At 40.0% G+C, this 17149-nt stretch overlaps 1 protein-coding gene across 1 annotated transcript in view; it reads right to left on the bottom strand.

Moving 5' to 3' along the window:
• Positions 1-17149, bottom strand: part of PDE11A (phosphodiesterase 11A) — a gene marked incomplete at its 5' end in the record, with an annotated part of 133790 nt that overhangs the window by 17461 nt on the left and 99180 nt on the right. The window contains 5 exons of the mRNA XM_082056014.1: positions 1174-1237; positions 2610-2687; positions 8404-8504; positions 11580-11670; positions 14688-14797. Coding sequence (XP_081912140.1) covers positions 1174-1237; positions 2610-2687; positions 8404-8504; positions 11580-11670; positions 14688-14797 — 444 coding nt within the window. The remainder of the gene's footprint in view (positions 1-1173; positions 1238-2609; positions 2688-8403; positions 8505-11579; positions 11671-14687; positions 14798-17149) is intronic.

Here is a 17149-nt window from a genome sequence, read left to right as displayed (position 1 = left end):
CAGGATATGAGCAACCTCCCTGATTTCCATGCGAGGTGGCTGTATTCTGGCCAAGTAGAGCAACAGCCTTAGGAGGACTATTGCCATAGCCTGCTTATAAAAGAAAAAAAGATAATCTGACAAAAGTGCAAGCTGAGCTGAAGACCTCACCACATGTATGTGTTTTTACTAAGTTAATGTGCGTGTAACGTTTTTAGGTCCCTTTCAGCTTCTGTTGCTTCCTTGCCCTTCTCCAAGACATCTGGCTGTTCCTGCCTCACTAAATCTGTGGTCCAGCTTCTCTTTTTTGTCCCACCGCTTTGCTGTTAAGCCAATCCAACTCTCTCTCCAGGTGCTCAGCCACACTCAGCTGTGCTGGGCCATTTCCTATTCACTTCTTGATGCTGTATATTCCTCCAAACTCCTGTCCAGCCTGCCTTCTAACAGCTTGTTCTGGGCCTCAGTAAAGGACAGAGGATTTATAAGCATGGATACAGGAGATATTAAAGATGGATGCTGAGTAAGGAAAGATGCCTAGAAGAGGGAAAATCACATGGCAAAGGACAAGACTTTTGGGACAAGTTGCTTTCTCACATTCTAATTGTTTGTTAATGCTGGACCCAAGTTGTATGTATATTTCTAAAGAACCTACTCAGGTGCAGAAGCTTGAAATTTGTTTGTTTCTAAGTACAGGATGCTAGAAGTGGCTCTACACTACACCTGGAGTTTTTTCTATCAGTGTTGAGAAAATGAACACATTTTCCTTATTGTATATTCTGAAGATTTTATGTTAGTCAAAGTTTGCAGATCATCTGCCGGTATTTTTGATTTAGGGAAGATTCTGCCACTGCCAAGGAAAACTTTGGGACAAAACAAGTAAGCACAGCTTATGCTAACACTTTTTTTTTTTTTTTTTGCTTAATCCATCAATTTTTTTTATATGTATTTAAAAGGTTAATAAGAGGCGAGGTTGTAAAGCCAGATCTCTTCAGGTACCTACACGCTGCTCGCCAGCATGTGTTCATGGAAAGATTATGCAATAAACCAGTTTTTGGAGAAACCCCCTGCTATTTTTTTATAGCATTAATACCACTGTAAATTGATTCCGGTTTTGGTCCCTTGTAAGCTGGGGCCCTGGGAATATTGTCCTGCCAGTCCCGCCTCCTCCCAGCCCTGCTATTAATCATGACTTGCCTGTCTTGAAATCTCCCACGGTTTGGTCACAGCTCCAAGGTCACAGGCTGTCATTAGCATTGATCTGAAAACCAGAAATGAACAATACCAGCTGAATAAAGCTTTGTTGAATTTCTACATAACTCTGCTCTGGATGCATAAATAAATAATACATATATAAAATGTCAGCCTTGGCACCTTCTTTTCCTCTCCAAAAGAATGACATGTTTGAAATCTCAGCCATCAGCATGGCTTTTACATCACAATTGAGCCTAGGAAGCCTAATGTGTTGCAGACTATGAATTTTGGTATTGTGCATTGTACACTAGAAAAGAAATGATATTGCAATGGAATAACTGCTAATTTTGCTATACTTCTAATGCTACTTACATGAATACCTATAATATAATAGAAAACATGTGCTTCACATGATATAGGTAAGGATATTATTACATAAGAACACCTGCAAACTGGGTTAATTTATATGCCTATTTGCAAGTGACTGCTGCAGCAGGAGAACCTATAATCACAGGAGGCATCCCAGACACTGTTTAAGCAGTTTCTACTGCTCATCTACAATAAAAATATAAGATTTACTATGAGCTATACTGTTCCGCTGTAGTTTAATACCTAGCTACAACCATGTTTTATATGCATTAGGAGAAAGAAACCATTCAGCTGTAGAAAGCGTTTATGTACAGTACATGATGCAGATAAAAGTCTAAGAAAGTTTAATTGAAGAACAAGGACACTGAAAATGAAGCATCAAGTATATTGCCTGGATCTAAAATTAGGAATGGGTGAAATGATATGGAAAATAGAAAATGACTGATATTTTGGTCAAGAGACCAAAAGGAAAAAGAATTTTAATGAAATTTCAGATAAAATGAGACATAATCAGGCATGCATATGCAAAGGCACACATTTTGCTGTCTCAAAAGCATGGTGTACTCAAACCACCCACAATGTCTGAGGTTTTCAACAGGATGCAAGCTCAGAGCATTCGTGAGGGCTGAAAGAGTACTGTGGATCTGCAAATTCCCAGGTACAGACTAGGAGAGCAGAGAAGCATGGCCACTGAAAGAAAGCAGCTGAGAGGAGGAGGGAACAGGGAACAGACAAGAAAGACCTTTGTGCCCTAAGGCAGAATATTGATGCCTTCAGGAGAAAGAGCAGAAGGGCTGAGCGGTAGCTGGCGGGGCTGGGAGGAAGGGAAGAAAACGTGGCAGAGTGTGAAGGCAGAACAGGAATGGAGAAGGTGAGGTCACACTGATTACAACCCTGCTGTTTGGTAATGTTTAGAAATTGTACCATATATTTTACATCATGGATCATACGTTTTAAACAAGCTACTTTTTCTTATTACTCTAAGTCTTCACTCCATGATATCTGAAATTCCTTAAACAAATATGGGTACACTTTAAAATAACCAGAAAGCAAGAAATACTAGTGCTCACCTAAATATTTCTCGGTGGTTTTTTATATTCCAATCATAACCACCTTTACCGACAAGTTCAAAAAACTCGGTCCTTCTCCTGGAACAAAACAGATTATCAGAGAAGGAAACAAGACACTTGGAGGGCAGCACTGCAGCGGAAGCACAGTTCTCTGGATGATACGAAACCATTGCGCCTCATGTATTATTGTTAAAGTCGTTACACTGACAGTCCATTTAAGCGAAGCATACTAATTTCCGAACATGTTCTATAAATGTCTGTTATCAATGTCAGAGCTGTCTAGTAAAAGCAATATTGTATTTATGGTCTCTGCAGATAAGGAAATAAATGGTACCAAAATGTTCAGTCTTCCATGGAAGCATGAAATGTTCAGTGGCAGCAGAGGACAGACAGACAATAGAAACACCCCTGAAACAGATACACACTTCTGTCTACTTGTCCTTGCAAAATAATTTTTTACTTCTGGATCCTGAAGGGTTTTTCAGAGATGTGCAATTCCTGTTATTTCCAGCACACAGAACAATGAGACACAGGAGCTGCAGATGTCTCAAGTTAGTAGTTCTTATTGACTAGAAACTAGGTCCCTGTGCTTTGTCTTCTGCAATATTTTACCTGTGTCCTCAGAGATGGACAAAACATGAGCCAGAACATGTTAATGCTTGTCTGTCGCCTTTAAGTACCAAAATTCTGAGTGATCGTAGTCTGTGATTTTTTTATGGCACTGAGACTTTGAGCAGCTCTTATGGCACGCAGCGTACACTACAGTATGAGACAGATCCTGCCTCAGATATAGCAGAAGTTGAGATATAAAAATATGTAACAACTTGCCCAGGGTGACACAACATATTAACCTGGAAAGCAAATACTTGTGTTCTGAGTGACAGTCCAGTGTCCCCTATCATGGGAGGCTGTGCTGTTTCTTTGTCAGGTGGAAATGTACTTAGATTCCCCTACAGGAGAGAGTTGGAAAGCCTTTTCTACATTTACCTCAGCTAGACAGAAATTTTGAACAGTTATTGTTGAAAGCACAATACTACCTGACAGCAGGCAGTACAGGTTCTACACACAAGGAGATGCACACTTCCAGGAACATTGCCCTTGATCAATGGACAGAATTTTACATGGGGCATGTTGCATTATTCTGGTCCCTGACAGCCATGCATTATAGACTAGTCACTCCTACTATAGGGCCTTTTCTAGAATGGATTTCACAGTATCACAGTATCACAGTATGTTTGGGATTGGAAGGGACCTCAAAAGATCATCTAGTCCAATCCCCCTGCTGGAGCAGGAACGCCTAGGTGAGGTCGCACAGGAACATGTCCAGGCGGGTTTTGAATGTCTCCAGAGAAGGAGACTCCACAACTTTCCTGGGCAGCCTGTTCCAGTGCTCTGTCACCCTTACTGAGAAGAAGTTTCTTCTCAAATTTAAGTGGAACCTCTTGTGTTCCAGCTTGATCCCATTACCCCTTGTCGTATCATTGTTTGCCACCGAGAAGAGCCTGGCTCCATCCCCATGGCACTCACCCTTTATATATTTATAAACATTAATAAGGTCCCCCCTTAGTCTCCTCTTCTCCAAACTAAAGAGACCCAGCTCCCTCAGCCTTTCTGCATAAGGGAGGTGCTCCACTCCCTTAATCATCTTCGTTGCCCTACGCTGGACCCTCTCCAGCAGTTCCCTGTCCTTCTTGAACTGAGGGGCCCAGAACTGGACACAATATTCCATATGTGGTCTCACCAGGGCGGAGTAGAGGGGAAGGAGGACCTCTCTCGATCTACTAACCACCCCCCTTCTAATACACCCCAGGATGCCATTGGCCTTCCTGGCCACAAGGGCACAGTGCTGGCTCGTGGTCATCCTGTTGTCTACCAGGACCCCCAGGTCCCTTTCCCCTACACTGCTCTCTAATATGTAATCTCCCAACCTATACTGGAACCTGGGGTTGTTCCTGCCCAGATGCAGGACTCTACACTTGCCCTTGTTAAATTTCATCAGGTTATTCCCCGCCCAACTCTCCAGCCTGTCCAGGTCCCGCTGGATGGCAGCACAGCCCTCCGGCATGTCAGCCACTCCTCCCAGCTTGGTGTCATCAGCAAACTTGCTGATAGTACACTCAATTCCCTCGTCCAAATCGTTAATGAATATATTGAATAATATTGGCCCCAGCACTGACCCCTGAGGCACTCCACTAAATACTGGCCTCCAACTAGACTCCGCACCATTGACTACCACTCTCTGGCTTCTCTCCCTAAGCCAGTTTGCAACCCACCTCACTACTCTATTGTCTAGACCACACCTCCTCAACTTAGCTGTGAGGATGCTGTGGGAGACTGTGTCAAAGGCTTTACTGAAGTCAAGGTAGACCACATCCACCGCTCTGCCATCATCCATCCACCTTGTTACATTCTCATAAAAGGCTATGAGGTTGGTCAAGCATGACCTACCCTTGGTAAAGCCATGCTGACTGCCCCTAATAACCCTCTTATCCTTGATATGCCTTGAGATGGCACCAAGGACAAGCTGTTCCATTACTTTCCCAGGGACAGAGGTGAGGCTGACCGGTCTATAATTACCCGGGTCCTCCTTCTTGCCCTTTTTGAAGACTGGAGTGACATTTGCTTTCCTCCAATCCTCGGGCACCTCTCCCGTTTCCCAAGACTTGGCAAAGATGATGGAGAGCGGTCCAGCAATGACTTCAGCCAGCTCCCTCAGCACCCGCGGATGCATCCCATCTGGACCCATGGATTTATGAATGTCCAGACTATTTAATTGCTCCCTAATTTCATGACAGCAACTAGAGCAGGGAGATACAAGGACAATGTGATGATATCTAATCCCTTATGTTTCATGAAATAAAAGAGTTTCAGGTTTCCTAATTTGCTGGGACAATGCAAAGTCACACATGCAGAAAAGAAAATTCAGTTCTTTCACACAGTCAGCATCATGGCCCCAGTGGAAACAAATATTGCAATGATGAAAATTGTAATGCCAATAGTAGTTGGCACATAAACCTTAAACCAGCCTAATCCTGAGCAGCTCATCAACAACTATATATTCTATTAAGAGAGTAAGCAGTGGATTTTTGCATCCTGTATTTCAGTGTAAAATTTGGTAATGATTTCCGTTTGACATATTGGATATCCTGAGCAGTTCTTAAATGGCTACAGTATGTTACTGGACAAAAAACAGGCAAGAATGTTTAAAGCTGAAGGCGCAGGAAGATTACATCCAAGAAGCCTCAAACATTCAAATGTAAAATATAGAGATCCATAAACAGGAACTGAAAATGCGAGTCTCAAGGCCTTATGTTAATCTGAAAACTTTAAAATAAGACTTTTCTTTGAAATCCATTTTAATGGATCCAGAAGTAGTAGTTGAACTTCACAGAGAATTTCTAATGTAGGAAGGTGTCACCCTGAGGAGAGCAGCACATGGAAGGAAACAATTTAGTGTTTCCTACCAGTTGCTTATGCATGGTATCTAAAACAAAGAGATTAGCTATTATTAAGCAAACACAATATGTCAGGATTTCAGAAATAAACAGTATGACAACAATTTTACAATGTCTTTGAGTAACATTGACACTGGTTGTATTTTGCATGGAAGGGAAAGTTGTCTCGCTATATATAGCAAATCCAGTTACTCTACAGCCCAGTGGCTCAAGACATCATTTGAGTGAATTTCCATAAACTTTGTTTTGGTTTTACACTTTTGTTTGTTGTATTATCTACAAACATCATTATCTGGAATTATCCACTGAAATCAAGTATATTTTTTGTCTGATCTTTTACTGAAAGGCATCTTTTTGTTTGTTTGTTTGTAGAAAAGTAGTGCCTTGAGTAGGTTGTAAAGCCTTGCTCTGCCTGGAGTTTTGTTGATGTTTTGCTAGTTGGACTTTGTGATCATTAGGTTTAGGTATTCTAAGAATACTGATATGAGAATTTCCTGCTCTACAAAAATATCGAAGGCATAGCAAACTGAAAAAACACAAGTTAGGTACTTGTGCAGAAACATCTGTTCACAGAGGGTGACTTTAAGAAGTGTAAATCATCAACGTTTCCAGGGAGTGATTTTCAGGCACTTTTGGAAGTAAAGTAGCATAACAACTACCTGATTAATGAATCCTAATAACACAAGAGGAAAAGATAACTTATTTTCAGGTTTCTGGGTAGAGAGGCCTCGTTTTCTGAAAGTTTTCTGATTCAGGTAGCACATAAAAATCAATTATGCAAGCAGGGAAGAATAATCTTGAAATTCAGCTGATGTCCCTTTTTGGACGTTATTTCTCTGCATTAAAACTAGAAAGACAACTGGACTGTGTAGTTTTTCAAGCTAAGGCAGGCAGGGAAGAGAGCTGTATTTGTGGTGACACAGGAGTACTGACACGTCCCTGTGGTCCCTGTACCTCACTTAGACCTGTCAGCAGCTTCCCCTGCCTCACCAGCCCCCCAGATATCAAGGGATCCGAACAGACAGCTTCTCAAAGAGTGTGGCTTGAAAGGGTTTATTTGTCCTGCTCAGGGTTTTCATGTTGGGAAGCACTAATTTCTTCAAGGACTAATCTTTAGAAGTTATTTATAATAAAACTATTCATTAAAACCCTTTCTTAATAAAACTATGCTGAGAATACACTTGCAGGAAACAAACAATATCAGCGTTGGCTGCTGTCAGGACTGTTTAGAAACAGCCCTTGGCACAGTGACCAAATACTGAGGGGAAAAAAGACAAAGCAATATTGCAAAACCCCAGTTAGTATTTTTACAATTAGCAGCTAAAGATACAATGTTGATATAGATAGTTGGACAGTTTCAGGGTAAAGACTTTGCCTGAAGTTTTCTAGAAACTTGGTTTGCTATCAACCATCAGTACAAAGGAGGGGTGGAATCCAGGTATATCACCCTAAGAAAAACATTACTAAATGCTACCTGAGCACCATACAGGACAGGATGCTAATCGACATCAAACAAAAATTCCTAAGGATGAAATATAAAAGGCTGGGAAGGCAGTACACTGAAACTGCACATCCAACAGCGCTTCTCCCTGTCAGTCAGACCCAGGCATGTGCCGGAGACGGCGACGTCAAAAGCGCGATGTGATGGTGACACCACGACTCCTCCGACTACACACATGCTCCCACACATCTCGCTGGGAAAAGCTTGGTAATAATGAATAGTATTTGAAAAACATAAAATAGCACCAACTTGAAGGTTGCTTAGAGATTTGATTTGCAAACAAGGGAAAGGACGAAAACTGGATGTGAGAGATCCTATTACGCTTCTCTCGAGTTAAGCTTTTTAAGACTTATTCTCATCGTATGCAAACTGGCAGAATTTGCCTTCAAAGAACCAAGGTGTATGCTTTCATTACCTCTGCAACTGGGTCTGTAACGAAATATAGTATTTTTCAGTATACACGTTTAGAAGCTCTGAAATGGTGGAAAATAATTCTAAAATGTCATGGATTTTCTACATGCCTGAAGAAATTATCACAGAGGGGACAGAAGAAATATGGGACTGAGCTGTAACTGATTCCTGGGATCACTTTGAACTATAAGCCTAGGATTTCACTTGCTTTTTGTTGATACAGACATGTTACACATTAAAGCAAAACTTACTTGGACACTTGAGGTATTTCTATTAACCTGAGATATACTACGTATTAAACTAAATCTCTTCAAGTGTAGCTAAACACTGATTTCTCATATTATATATACTTATTGGTATTTAATAGGTCATTAGAGTAAGTTCTTTGAATTTTCATTTGTCAAATACAAGAAATGTCAATACTTACTCAAAATACAGAGTGAGGTCTGTTGCCAATATCGATTGCTTTAGAAGCTGCATAAGGTCACTGTAGTCCTTAGAGGACAAGTTAGCAAAGATGTTGTGACCCTATAATGAAAGAGATAAAAGAGGTAAAGGGCTAGCAATCAATATAGTTTTTTAAAAGGCTTTCTAACTCTTTAAGTCTACTGTTTCCCTGTAACAGAGGCATTTTCTGATTCATGGCAAAACTACGACAAAATAATAATGTTAATACTGCTGAGATTACATCGGGGTGGAAGAGTTGACGACTGTAATCAAGCACCTGGGTTGTTTTTCTAAACTCTGCTGAAATTATGGCCTCTTGAGTAAAGATTTACTCCTTGCTCTGACCCTGCACAGACTCAGTTTATGGGGAAAAACTATGGATACATCTCAATCTTTCCTCTTATTAAATGTTTGGGGAACTGTGCATTGCAGCTTTTGAGTTGTGCTCCTAATAGATTTATCTGTGCTGCTGCTTGCAGGCACACAAACTGCTGTTAGAGCAGTCAGAGACACTAAATCAGAGTTTCATTCAAAAGAGCCCATTTGCTCACTCTGCCCATTACTGCGTTGTCTTACAGTCTATAGCAGCATTCCCTATGCGGGCTAAAGAACCACAACTTTATGCAGTTTAAATGCCCTTTATAAGCCCAATAGGCTACTTTCGAGGGGATCATGGATTAAGAATTTGAAAGGTGCTCTGCAGCCAGAATGAAAGGAAACAAATTATTTAATATTGCTATTTGAGACCGGGAAGGTCTTCTTGTCACTGAATTTCTGACAACTAGGAGGGACAGAGATCTTATAACTTCCCTATGAAATCCTAGAGAAAATAAGCTGAAAGAAACAAAATTAATAGAAAATCCTAAATGTGGTTTTTGTGACATCAGACACATATAACTAAATTAACATAAATGAAAGTACGACACTTTTTTCCTAATCACCTATAGAAATAGGTTCTTGCTAAACAGTCTTATTTTGGTGGTATTTAGCACTGTAATGCACACATTCAGTATGCACTGCCATCTGCTGCTTAGGAAGATTAAAATGCCCTTAAAACCAAGAATTTTCCAGCAACTGGATTGTTATAACCACGATGGTCTGAGGACATAAAGAGGATAAGGTCTGGAGGTAGGGATGGCATTTTTTTAATACATCAGCTAATTCTTGGACTAAAAAAAAAATAATATGCCATACATAAACGATGGTCTTCTCTGTGGAAATGAAATTATTGTTTCTTTTCAGCTCAATATTGAGAAGGATTTGAGAATCTAAAGCTTATTTACAAAAAACAATTTTTAAACCAAAGCACTCAAAGGAAAATAAAGCAAAATGTACCAGGAAATAACAGTCCTTACAAGAGGGTTAATTTACCAAGTTGTCTGTTATTCTATAATATCTGTTGCCTTTCTGACGTGTTTCATGGTGTATAAACCTGTGTCACTATAAAGCACAAGATCACTTATAATGAGTTTATCATGTCAAGAGTAAAGGATAAATAGCTCCTTTGTCCAACAAGTATAAAAATCTAAAGAAATAATACAATATACTATTTTTCCTTCTAGACAGCAATGACAGATGAGAATATGAACATTAGTGGATAGGATATAATCTAATTTCATCCTATTTGAGATTCACCGGCACTGCTCAGCTGGTGAAAGGTGGTTTATCTTTAAGCAGGCTGAAGAATCCAAATCTGCATTTATTCCAGACTAAGTGGTGTTTGTTCCATTAACAAACAATATCTAGTGGATAAAAATCCCGTAGGATTAATTTTCTTTCTGGTCTAGAAATGAGGACCTGAAGAATTTGCTTAAACGATCAAAGGGGAGGACTTGCATTTCAAGTAACATTTTACATCTCTGAAACAAGCTGGAGTAGATTCCAAGGAAACAAGTACTTTTTTTTTTTCATAAATTTAATTATTTTTAAGCTGGAAAATATAAAGAAAAGCATCTAGACTGACATGGGCTATAAACTTCCACAGAGTTTTTTCCATGTCTTGAGCCTGTCTTCAGAGAGACATTCAGTCATGATGAAGTTTTCAGGAACTAGAGAAATCACTCTTGCCCTGGGAAGCTTGTTCCAGAGGCTGAACAGTCTCATTGATTTAGAAAAAAACCCAAACATTCCCTGTTCTGAATCAGTTTAACTTTCAAATGTTGCTTTTTCGTATGTCTTTCCCTGGTAGTACAAGGAGCCATTAAATTCCTAGTGTCACCTTTTAGATAAGCTAGGCTAGGCCAAACAGATGGAGCTGTTTAAATTTCATGCTGGTGCTCTCCTTTCCTATATCTACTTTTTTAACGTAATGTCAAGAACCTGAACACTGAAGCCACAGTTCCATGACGAATCTCTGTGGCACTGTACAAAGAGGTAAAGCCAGCACCCTGTGCCCATTTTATTATGATCACAGGAAATTACCAGATGCTCTTCAGAAATTACTGCAGATCAGCATATGATCTGCAATTGTGCTGCATGAACATTTTTGCTTTTATATATACTGAATGCACTTTGTAACAATCTATACGTGTAAATTAAGAAAATACATCCATTGCTTTGTAAGGATTGAGTGTTCACCCTTCTACTTTTCTCGCTTACTACATCTCGGGTGGGGCATGCTGCACACTGTTATGCAGAAGATATTTTAGGCAATAACTATATCTTTATAGGTATCTGCAAAGCAACTAGTGTACTTTGAGCAGCATATTACTACTGTTTAAAAAGAAAAATAATTTAGTAAAATTATGCAAAACTGTCATAAAAACACTGCTTACAGAAAGCCTGTCAAAGCAGTTAAATTGGTCCAGTAAAGGATGACTGTGATACTCTGAATGCAACACCTGTGGGGAAAGGGAAGAGCCTGTTTCATATACCTAGAAGCCATGGAGCAGGATACACGTAAGAATACTGAGAAAAGCTGACAATGTGATTAGGATTTGTTCCTCCTTGCCCCTGGCTGATTGAGACAAATATAATCTCTGGGCTCTATGATCAGCATTTGTAGCTGTTTAATTTTGTGCTAGTTGTGACCTTTGTGGTAACCAATAAATAATTCCTCAAGGAGAGGGCATCAAAAAGGTACCGTGTGTGGTATTCCCTTTCCCAGCTGAAACTGCCCAACAGCTTACAGTGAGATTAATAGTCATGCTTTTGTACCTCACTTTGGAGAATCATGACAGCATGATTGAAATGGTGGTGCTCCAAGGTAGCAGAGGTGCCGTAGAGCTGAGCTAAGGCTGATCCGCTCCTGAAACAGAACACACGGAGTCAACAAATACTGATCATCTGCTTACGAAGCAGGTTTCAGAGACAATTTAGGAACGAAAGCATGTAGCCACAGTCTCCCTTCTCCACTTCAGCAACCATACTTAAGTTGACAAGATCAAAATACTAATTTAAAGCCAGATACAATGCATTTATGTTCCAGATCTTGCTAAATATCATCAGCTGACTAAAGATTTTCCTAGAACTACATTAAATTTTGTAATGCAACTTTCAAAGTGTGTCAGTGATGCAACAGCACAGGCGCACCACCGTGCCATAAGGACAAACAGTAATGTCCTTGAGCTAGGACTGGCTGTTCTGCTACTACCTTTTATTTTTAATTCTTAGTAGATGTAAACACAATGGCTTATGATGGATGATTACAAACTCTTTAAAAGAAACCAAAACACAACAACAAAAAAACAACTGCAAAGGCAGTGAGGCTTTGTCTGTAAAAACATGCCCTCAAAAAGATACTAGGGTAAACAAAAAAACACAAGTGAGAGCAGTGGATATGGAAGTAAAGTTAAGCATCTCCTTAGAATGTATTTTCTCATCATGTCAACTGTCTAAAACAAAATTAGCTTCAAAATGAACAGAGCAGGTGGGCTTTCTAAGTTTAAAGAACAAAAGTCTACAAAATATAATTATGAAATTGTGAAATGTTGAGGGGTGCAGAGAATGAGACTGAATTGTCAGAATAGTCACTCTTCACCATTACTTTACTTCTGGGATCCAGCCTGAAGCAACAAGATGGGTTTTCTTTCCAAAGAAGTGAGAATGAGAGATTATGCTAGAGACAAACAGAAGGAGTCTCCTAGGAGCATATACTGTAAAACTGCACTATACTGATATTTAATTATCAGAAGCAGCTATATTAGAGAGAAGGACGTCCAGGAAACATCATCCCTAGAGAACATTGTGCTGAGATAAATAACAGAGCCATTTCCGGCAACTGTGATATTGCCTCCATCATATACCTATTGAACTTTCATCACACAGAACAGCAGTATTGAATACTGAAGATAAAACAGGAAAGTATGATGCTTCAATTTATGTCAAGTTAGAGGAATAAATCATAGCTGTTGTTATGAAACCCACAGCTTCTGTTTTCAGGGATGTTTTATACATGTGTGGTAATGTTTGTCTTTTGTTAAATGTCTTCAGCAATTTCTTTATGGAGTCATAAAATGGCAGCCTCCTCTTTGTACTCTGTTGTCAAACACCAAATATAAGTGATAGCAGTGTAATGCTGGAACCTCTACCTTTAACTCAGCCGTCCCTCTGCATAAGAGCAATTGTTGTGTAATGTTACAGTGAGGAAGTGGTTAACTTAATCAGAGCCTAAAACGGTCTGAATGTCAATCTTAGGTCTCGTTTTTGTAAATTAGGAACATAAACATCAATCAGCTGAGCTTCCTTCCCATTTGTCTCGTCTTTTTTGATTCACTTCAAGATTCAGCTGCAAAAAGGCATCTAGTGGTGCTTGGTAACCTTTGCACCATGAGCTCTGTCTGTTGAGCACTGCAATTGATTTTCCTTGCTATGGTGATTGAAGATCCAGACAGTGTCATTGTTTCATTCAGACTGTATAGCAACACCAATAGCTCAGGAAATGGCAGCTCAGTGAATATCAGGAACATCAGCGTGAGTGACGTTCACTGAGGCAACTCACTCCCAGAAATGCAGCAGCCTGGGCACACACACACTGCAGCAGCAGAGTACTTCTGCAAAATGTAGGGAAAAACAGGCTAACACAACATCAGCCTGTCTTTCTTTGGACAACCATTTGACTACCTCCCCGTCACGCTGAAGGATTAGCAGTAATGCAGAACAGACAAAGCTGACAATGCATGCTGGGATCTGCAGGACAACAGAGCCTCAAAGTCTCTTATTCTGATTGCAGAGGATCTGGGGAGTTGAGAAAACAACACGGGATTTGGAGGAGTCTCTGTGTCTGACAGCTGTATTTCACAGCTTGGCCAGGATGTTGTCAGGGGGCATTTCCTGTTATCCCTGCCTATTCTCTGGAAACACAGATTTTGGAAAGAATTTGACCTTGGTCAGGGGAGTGCCCTTACCATCACAGAAGTACCCTCAAACCTTCCACAAACCTGCCTCTGCCTCACTGTGTCTGAGAGCAGCAACCTGGACAGTAAAAACATGTGCAAGTCAAGGCTGCTGAATCAGGTCCTAAGCATTTTAATACAATAAAATTCATTTTTAGAATTGAAAACAATCTGGAGATCAAGATTTCACACAGGTGATAGAAGAATCTGCCTTTGAGCTTCATGTTCTGGTGGGCACTGACCACATCAGGAGTGACCAGCTCAGCCCTGCCCACTGCAGCACGTCACCCAACAGTCTCTGTGTGCCCTGGCATGGGGGGCAGGCCAGGGGGAAGCATTGCAACAGAGAAGGGACCCTGTGTGCTCCACAACTGACGGGTATGGGGTCAGGCAACTACTCCAGCCACCCACTGCGGACAATATCCATTAGAGCTCCAGCATTGTGGCAACCGTTTCATACTTCGTAAGCCTGGAATTACTTTAAGTATGCTTGCTATACTGGTGTGAAAGTTTTTGTGAAAGCATTGTTTCAGTTTTACTTATTTCCTTTTCTTCTTAATAGTTGAACAAGGTTTTGCTTAATGTCATGCATTTATTTCAGCCAGCAAGAACAACCCAGATAGACTGTTTCAGTGTTTCCTAGGTTGAATACCAGAAACAATAATACCTGAGCCCGAAAAGAGCATCAGTTTTTGGCACCACGTTTCAATATGCGGTGTCAGTTCAACAGCCTGATACAAAGGACAAGCCAGCAATTACCCAGAAGAACAGAGAACGATAAAGATGGATAGTCCCTTGCTACATTCAAGAATAGGAACACTTGGCCTTGGCCTAGGAGGCCTGAAATTAATGCTTCATTCTTTATCCCAGTCACCTTTTGCTCTTCTGTGGAAGAAAAACAAATTAAAGTAATAAGAATTAGAAAACTTACTTGGCTTGGAAGGCATTGTTGGTTCCCCTGTGGTCAAGGTCGTGACATAAGCATCCCACAATCAAAGCTAAAATTTCAATTTCAGTTAGAATCTCCTGAAATCCTGCAGTCTGAGGACAGAAAAAAAATAGCAGCTGTAACTATCAGTAGCAAAAGGGATAAGTAATGTTAGTCTATTGAGCAACAGTCAACTTTGTTTTGATACCATGAATGTTTCAGTAAGGAGAAGATAAATGCTTGTCATATTAGATTCCCTGCTGTATGTTAGATGGTTAGCAGAATAGATAACATCCTTGGAGCGATCTGTTGTTATCTCTGTTGCATTTCCAGCATGCCATTTCCCCACTACCCAGAAGGCATGAAAAGCAAAAAGAGCTGAAAACAAACACCAATAACTACACGCTAATACAGGAACTGGAATTTCATATCAGAAGAATACAAAACAAAACTGATTCCACTTTGATTTATTGTTCAGAGAAGTACTTAGGCAGATTTCCTCCATCCTGAAGTGACCATCTTAGTCAACCCCTACTGTCTGAGATAGCTGAGATGTTAAAAGACTTACAAAAGAATCCAGCTAAAATATACTCTATGGAACTATGACAAACTATTAAGAAATGTGTTATCTGGGACACATTAAACGAAGCGGCGTGATTAAAGAGGAAATGTCTCAAATGGCACATTTCTGCTGCAGATACCCACTTGAATTTAGGAGACAATTTTGAAAACTAATGTACCGAAATTCCCCATGAGTAGCCCAGACCAGATACACCTGTGTGAATGAGATTGCTGATCCTAGAAACATTTTTTTGCCACTATACTTCTCCTCATGGATACTTGCCATGGGAGTTTTCGTGCCTGTGCTGCCTCATGTCAGAAAAGAAACACTGCGGATCCTGCAAACCTCAGGCATCCTGAACAGATCCTGTTTGGAGGAGGTGCTGGAGCCAGCGTGGGGCACCACCTCTCTGGTTCTGTGCTTCTTACCCATGGCAGAAACAACCTGGTTCTTCAGCAGCATAAGGCCCATTGCCTGCAAGAATGACTGGCTGAGCTCGAAAATCATAACATTTGTCTTTCCACAGTGCCAGGCTCCAATACTCCTCAATTAGCCATGCAATCTCATTAGTATGAAAGGAAATTATATAAAAGGAACATAAAACACATTTACACGGGAGGACCAAACCAAGGCTGAACACTAGCAGTGTGTAAGAAATCCTCAATTCCACTGATTTTCAATGGGGCATCATTTCACCCACTGGCAAGGAGAGGGTTAAGTGATCCAAAGACAGTGAGTATCAGTGGGCGTGATGGCCTTACCTGGTAGGAACTTATAGCCCACTCAGAAATACCAATCAGTTGCTGCAAAACCATGTGAAAACTCTGCTGTTCACCCTGAGGACCACAAATTTGACTTAAATAAATGGACATTCAAATCCAAATAGCCTCAGTTTTCATAGTCTGAAACATGGCCACAGTTAACACTTAGGCAGTACAGGGAGCCAGACTCCCCCAGGGGCTCGGGAATGCATTTCAGTGGGAACTGAGGAAGTGCAGGACCTGCTACAAAAGCTTTGTAATTTTGCTCAAAGTTTACATATCAGAAAAGATGATCAAATATGAGGAAAAAAGATTCCTTTTGTGTAGAATCCACTGGTGTACAGAGTAACTTGAATATGATGAGATTTTTCTGATTTCTGCTGACATTGCTTTTTTTAGTTTCAGTAACTGCTACACAGGCAGAGCAAATTCTCTAAAAAATAGTGTCTTCTCTTTTTAGTTTTTAAACATTGCTCATATATGACAAATAATAATCAAGGTCTATTTTTAAAAAGGGATTTAAAAAGCTTTAAAAAGGTTTGTAACTGACAACATGCCATGCGTCAAGTTTCAATCTAGAGAAAACATTCATGGCTAAGTTAAAACAACTTTTATATTTATAGTTTTATATTATAAAATTGATGCTGTAATAAATATTCTTTAGCATAACACAAGCTTTGATTAAACTCAAAGGTTCAACCTATACTGCAAATGCAGGAAAGCCGATTAAACAATTTATTAACAGTAGCAATATCTCAAAAATAAATGCAACATTTTATTTAATCAAAAATCTTGTAATAGAATATGTGAAAGAAATATAGCATATTTCACTTAATAAAAAGCATGTAATTTAAAACAATTGGGGGATATCTGTTTTGAACATAATGTAAAGAAACAGAGGATTACATTGCCCCGTTTTTTGAATTTACACAGAGAGAAAAAAATACATGGCTATAGATGACAGTGCAGCAAAATTTATTTTCACCAGAAAAGGAATGACCCATAAGTCATGAGTGGCAGAGTCTCCAGTGAGTTATGGAGGTCATTCTTCCATGTGAGGAAATGAATTGCATTCATTATACCTTGCCCCACATTTATATGTTTTGTTATTAGCACACCAGATGAGATTTTAATTTTGTACT

This window comes from Streptopelia decaocto (genome assembly GCF_964273445.1).
Source record: "Streptopelia decaocto genome assembly, chromosome: 6".
Classification (NCBI taxonomy): Eukaryota; Metazoa; Chordata; class Aves; order Columbiformes; family Columbidae; genus Streptopelia; species Streptopelia decaocto.
The sequence above is the reverse complement of the archived record's forward strand: the minus strand, read 5'-3'. Positions and strand labels throughout refer to the sequence as shown.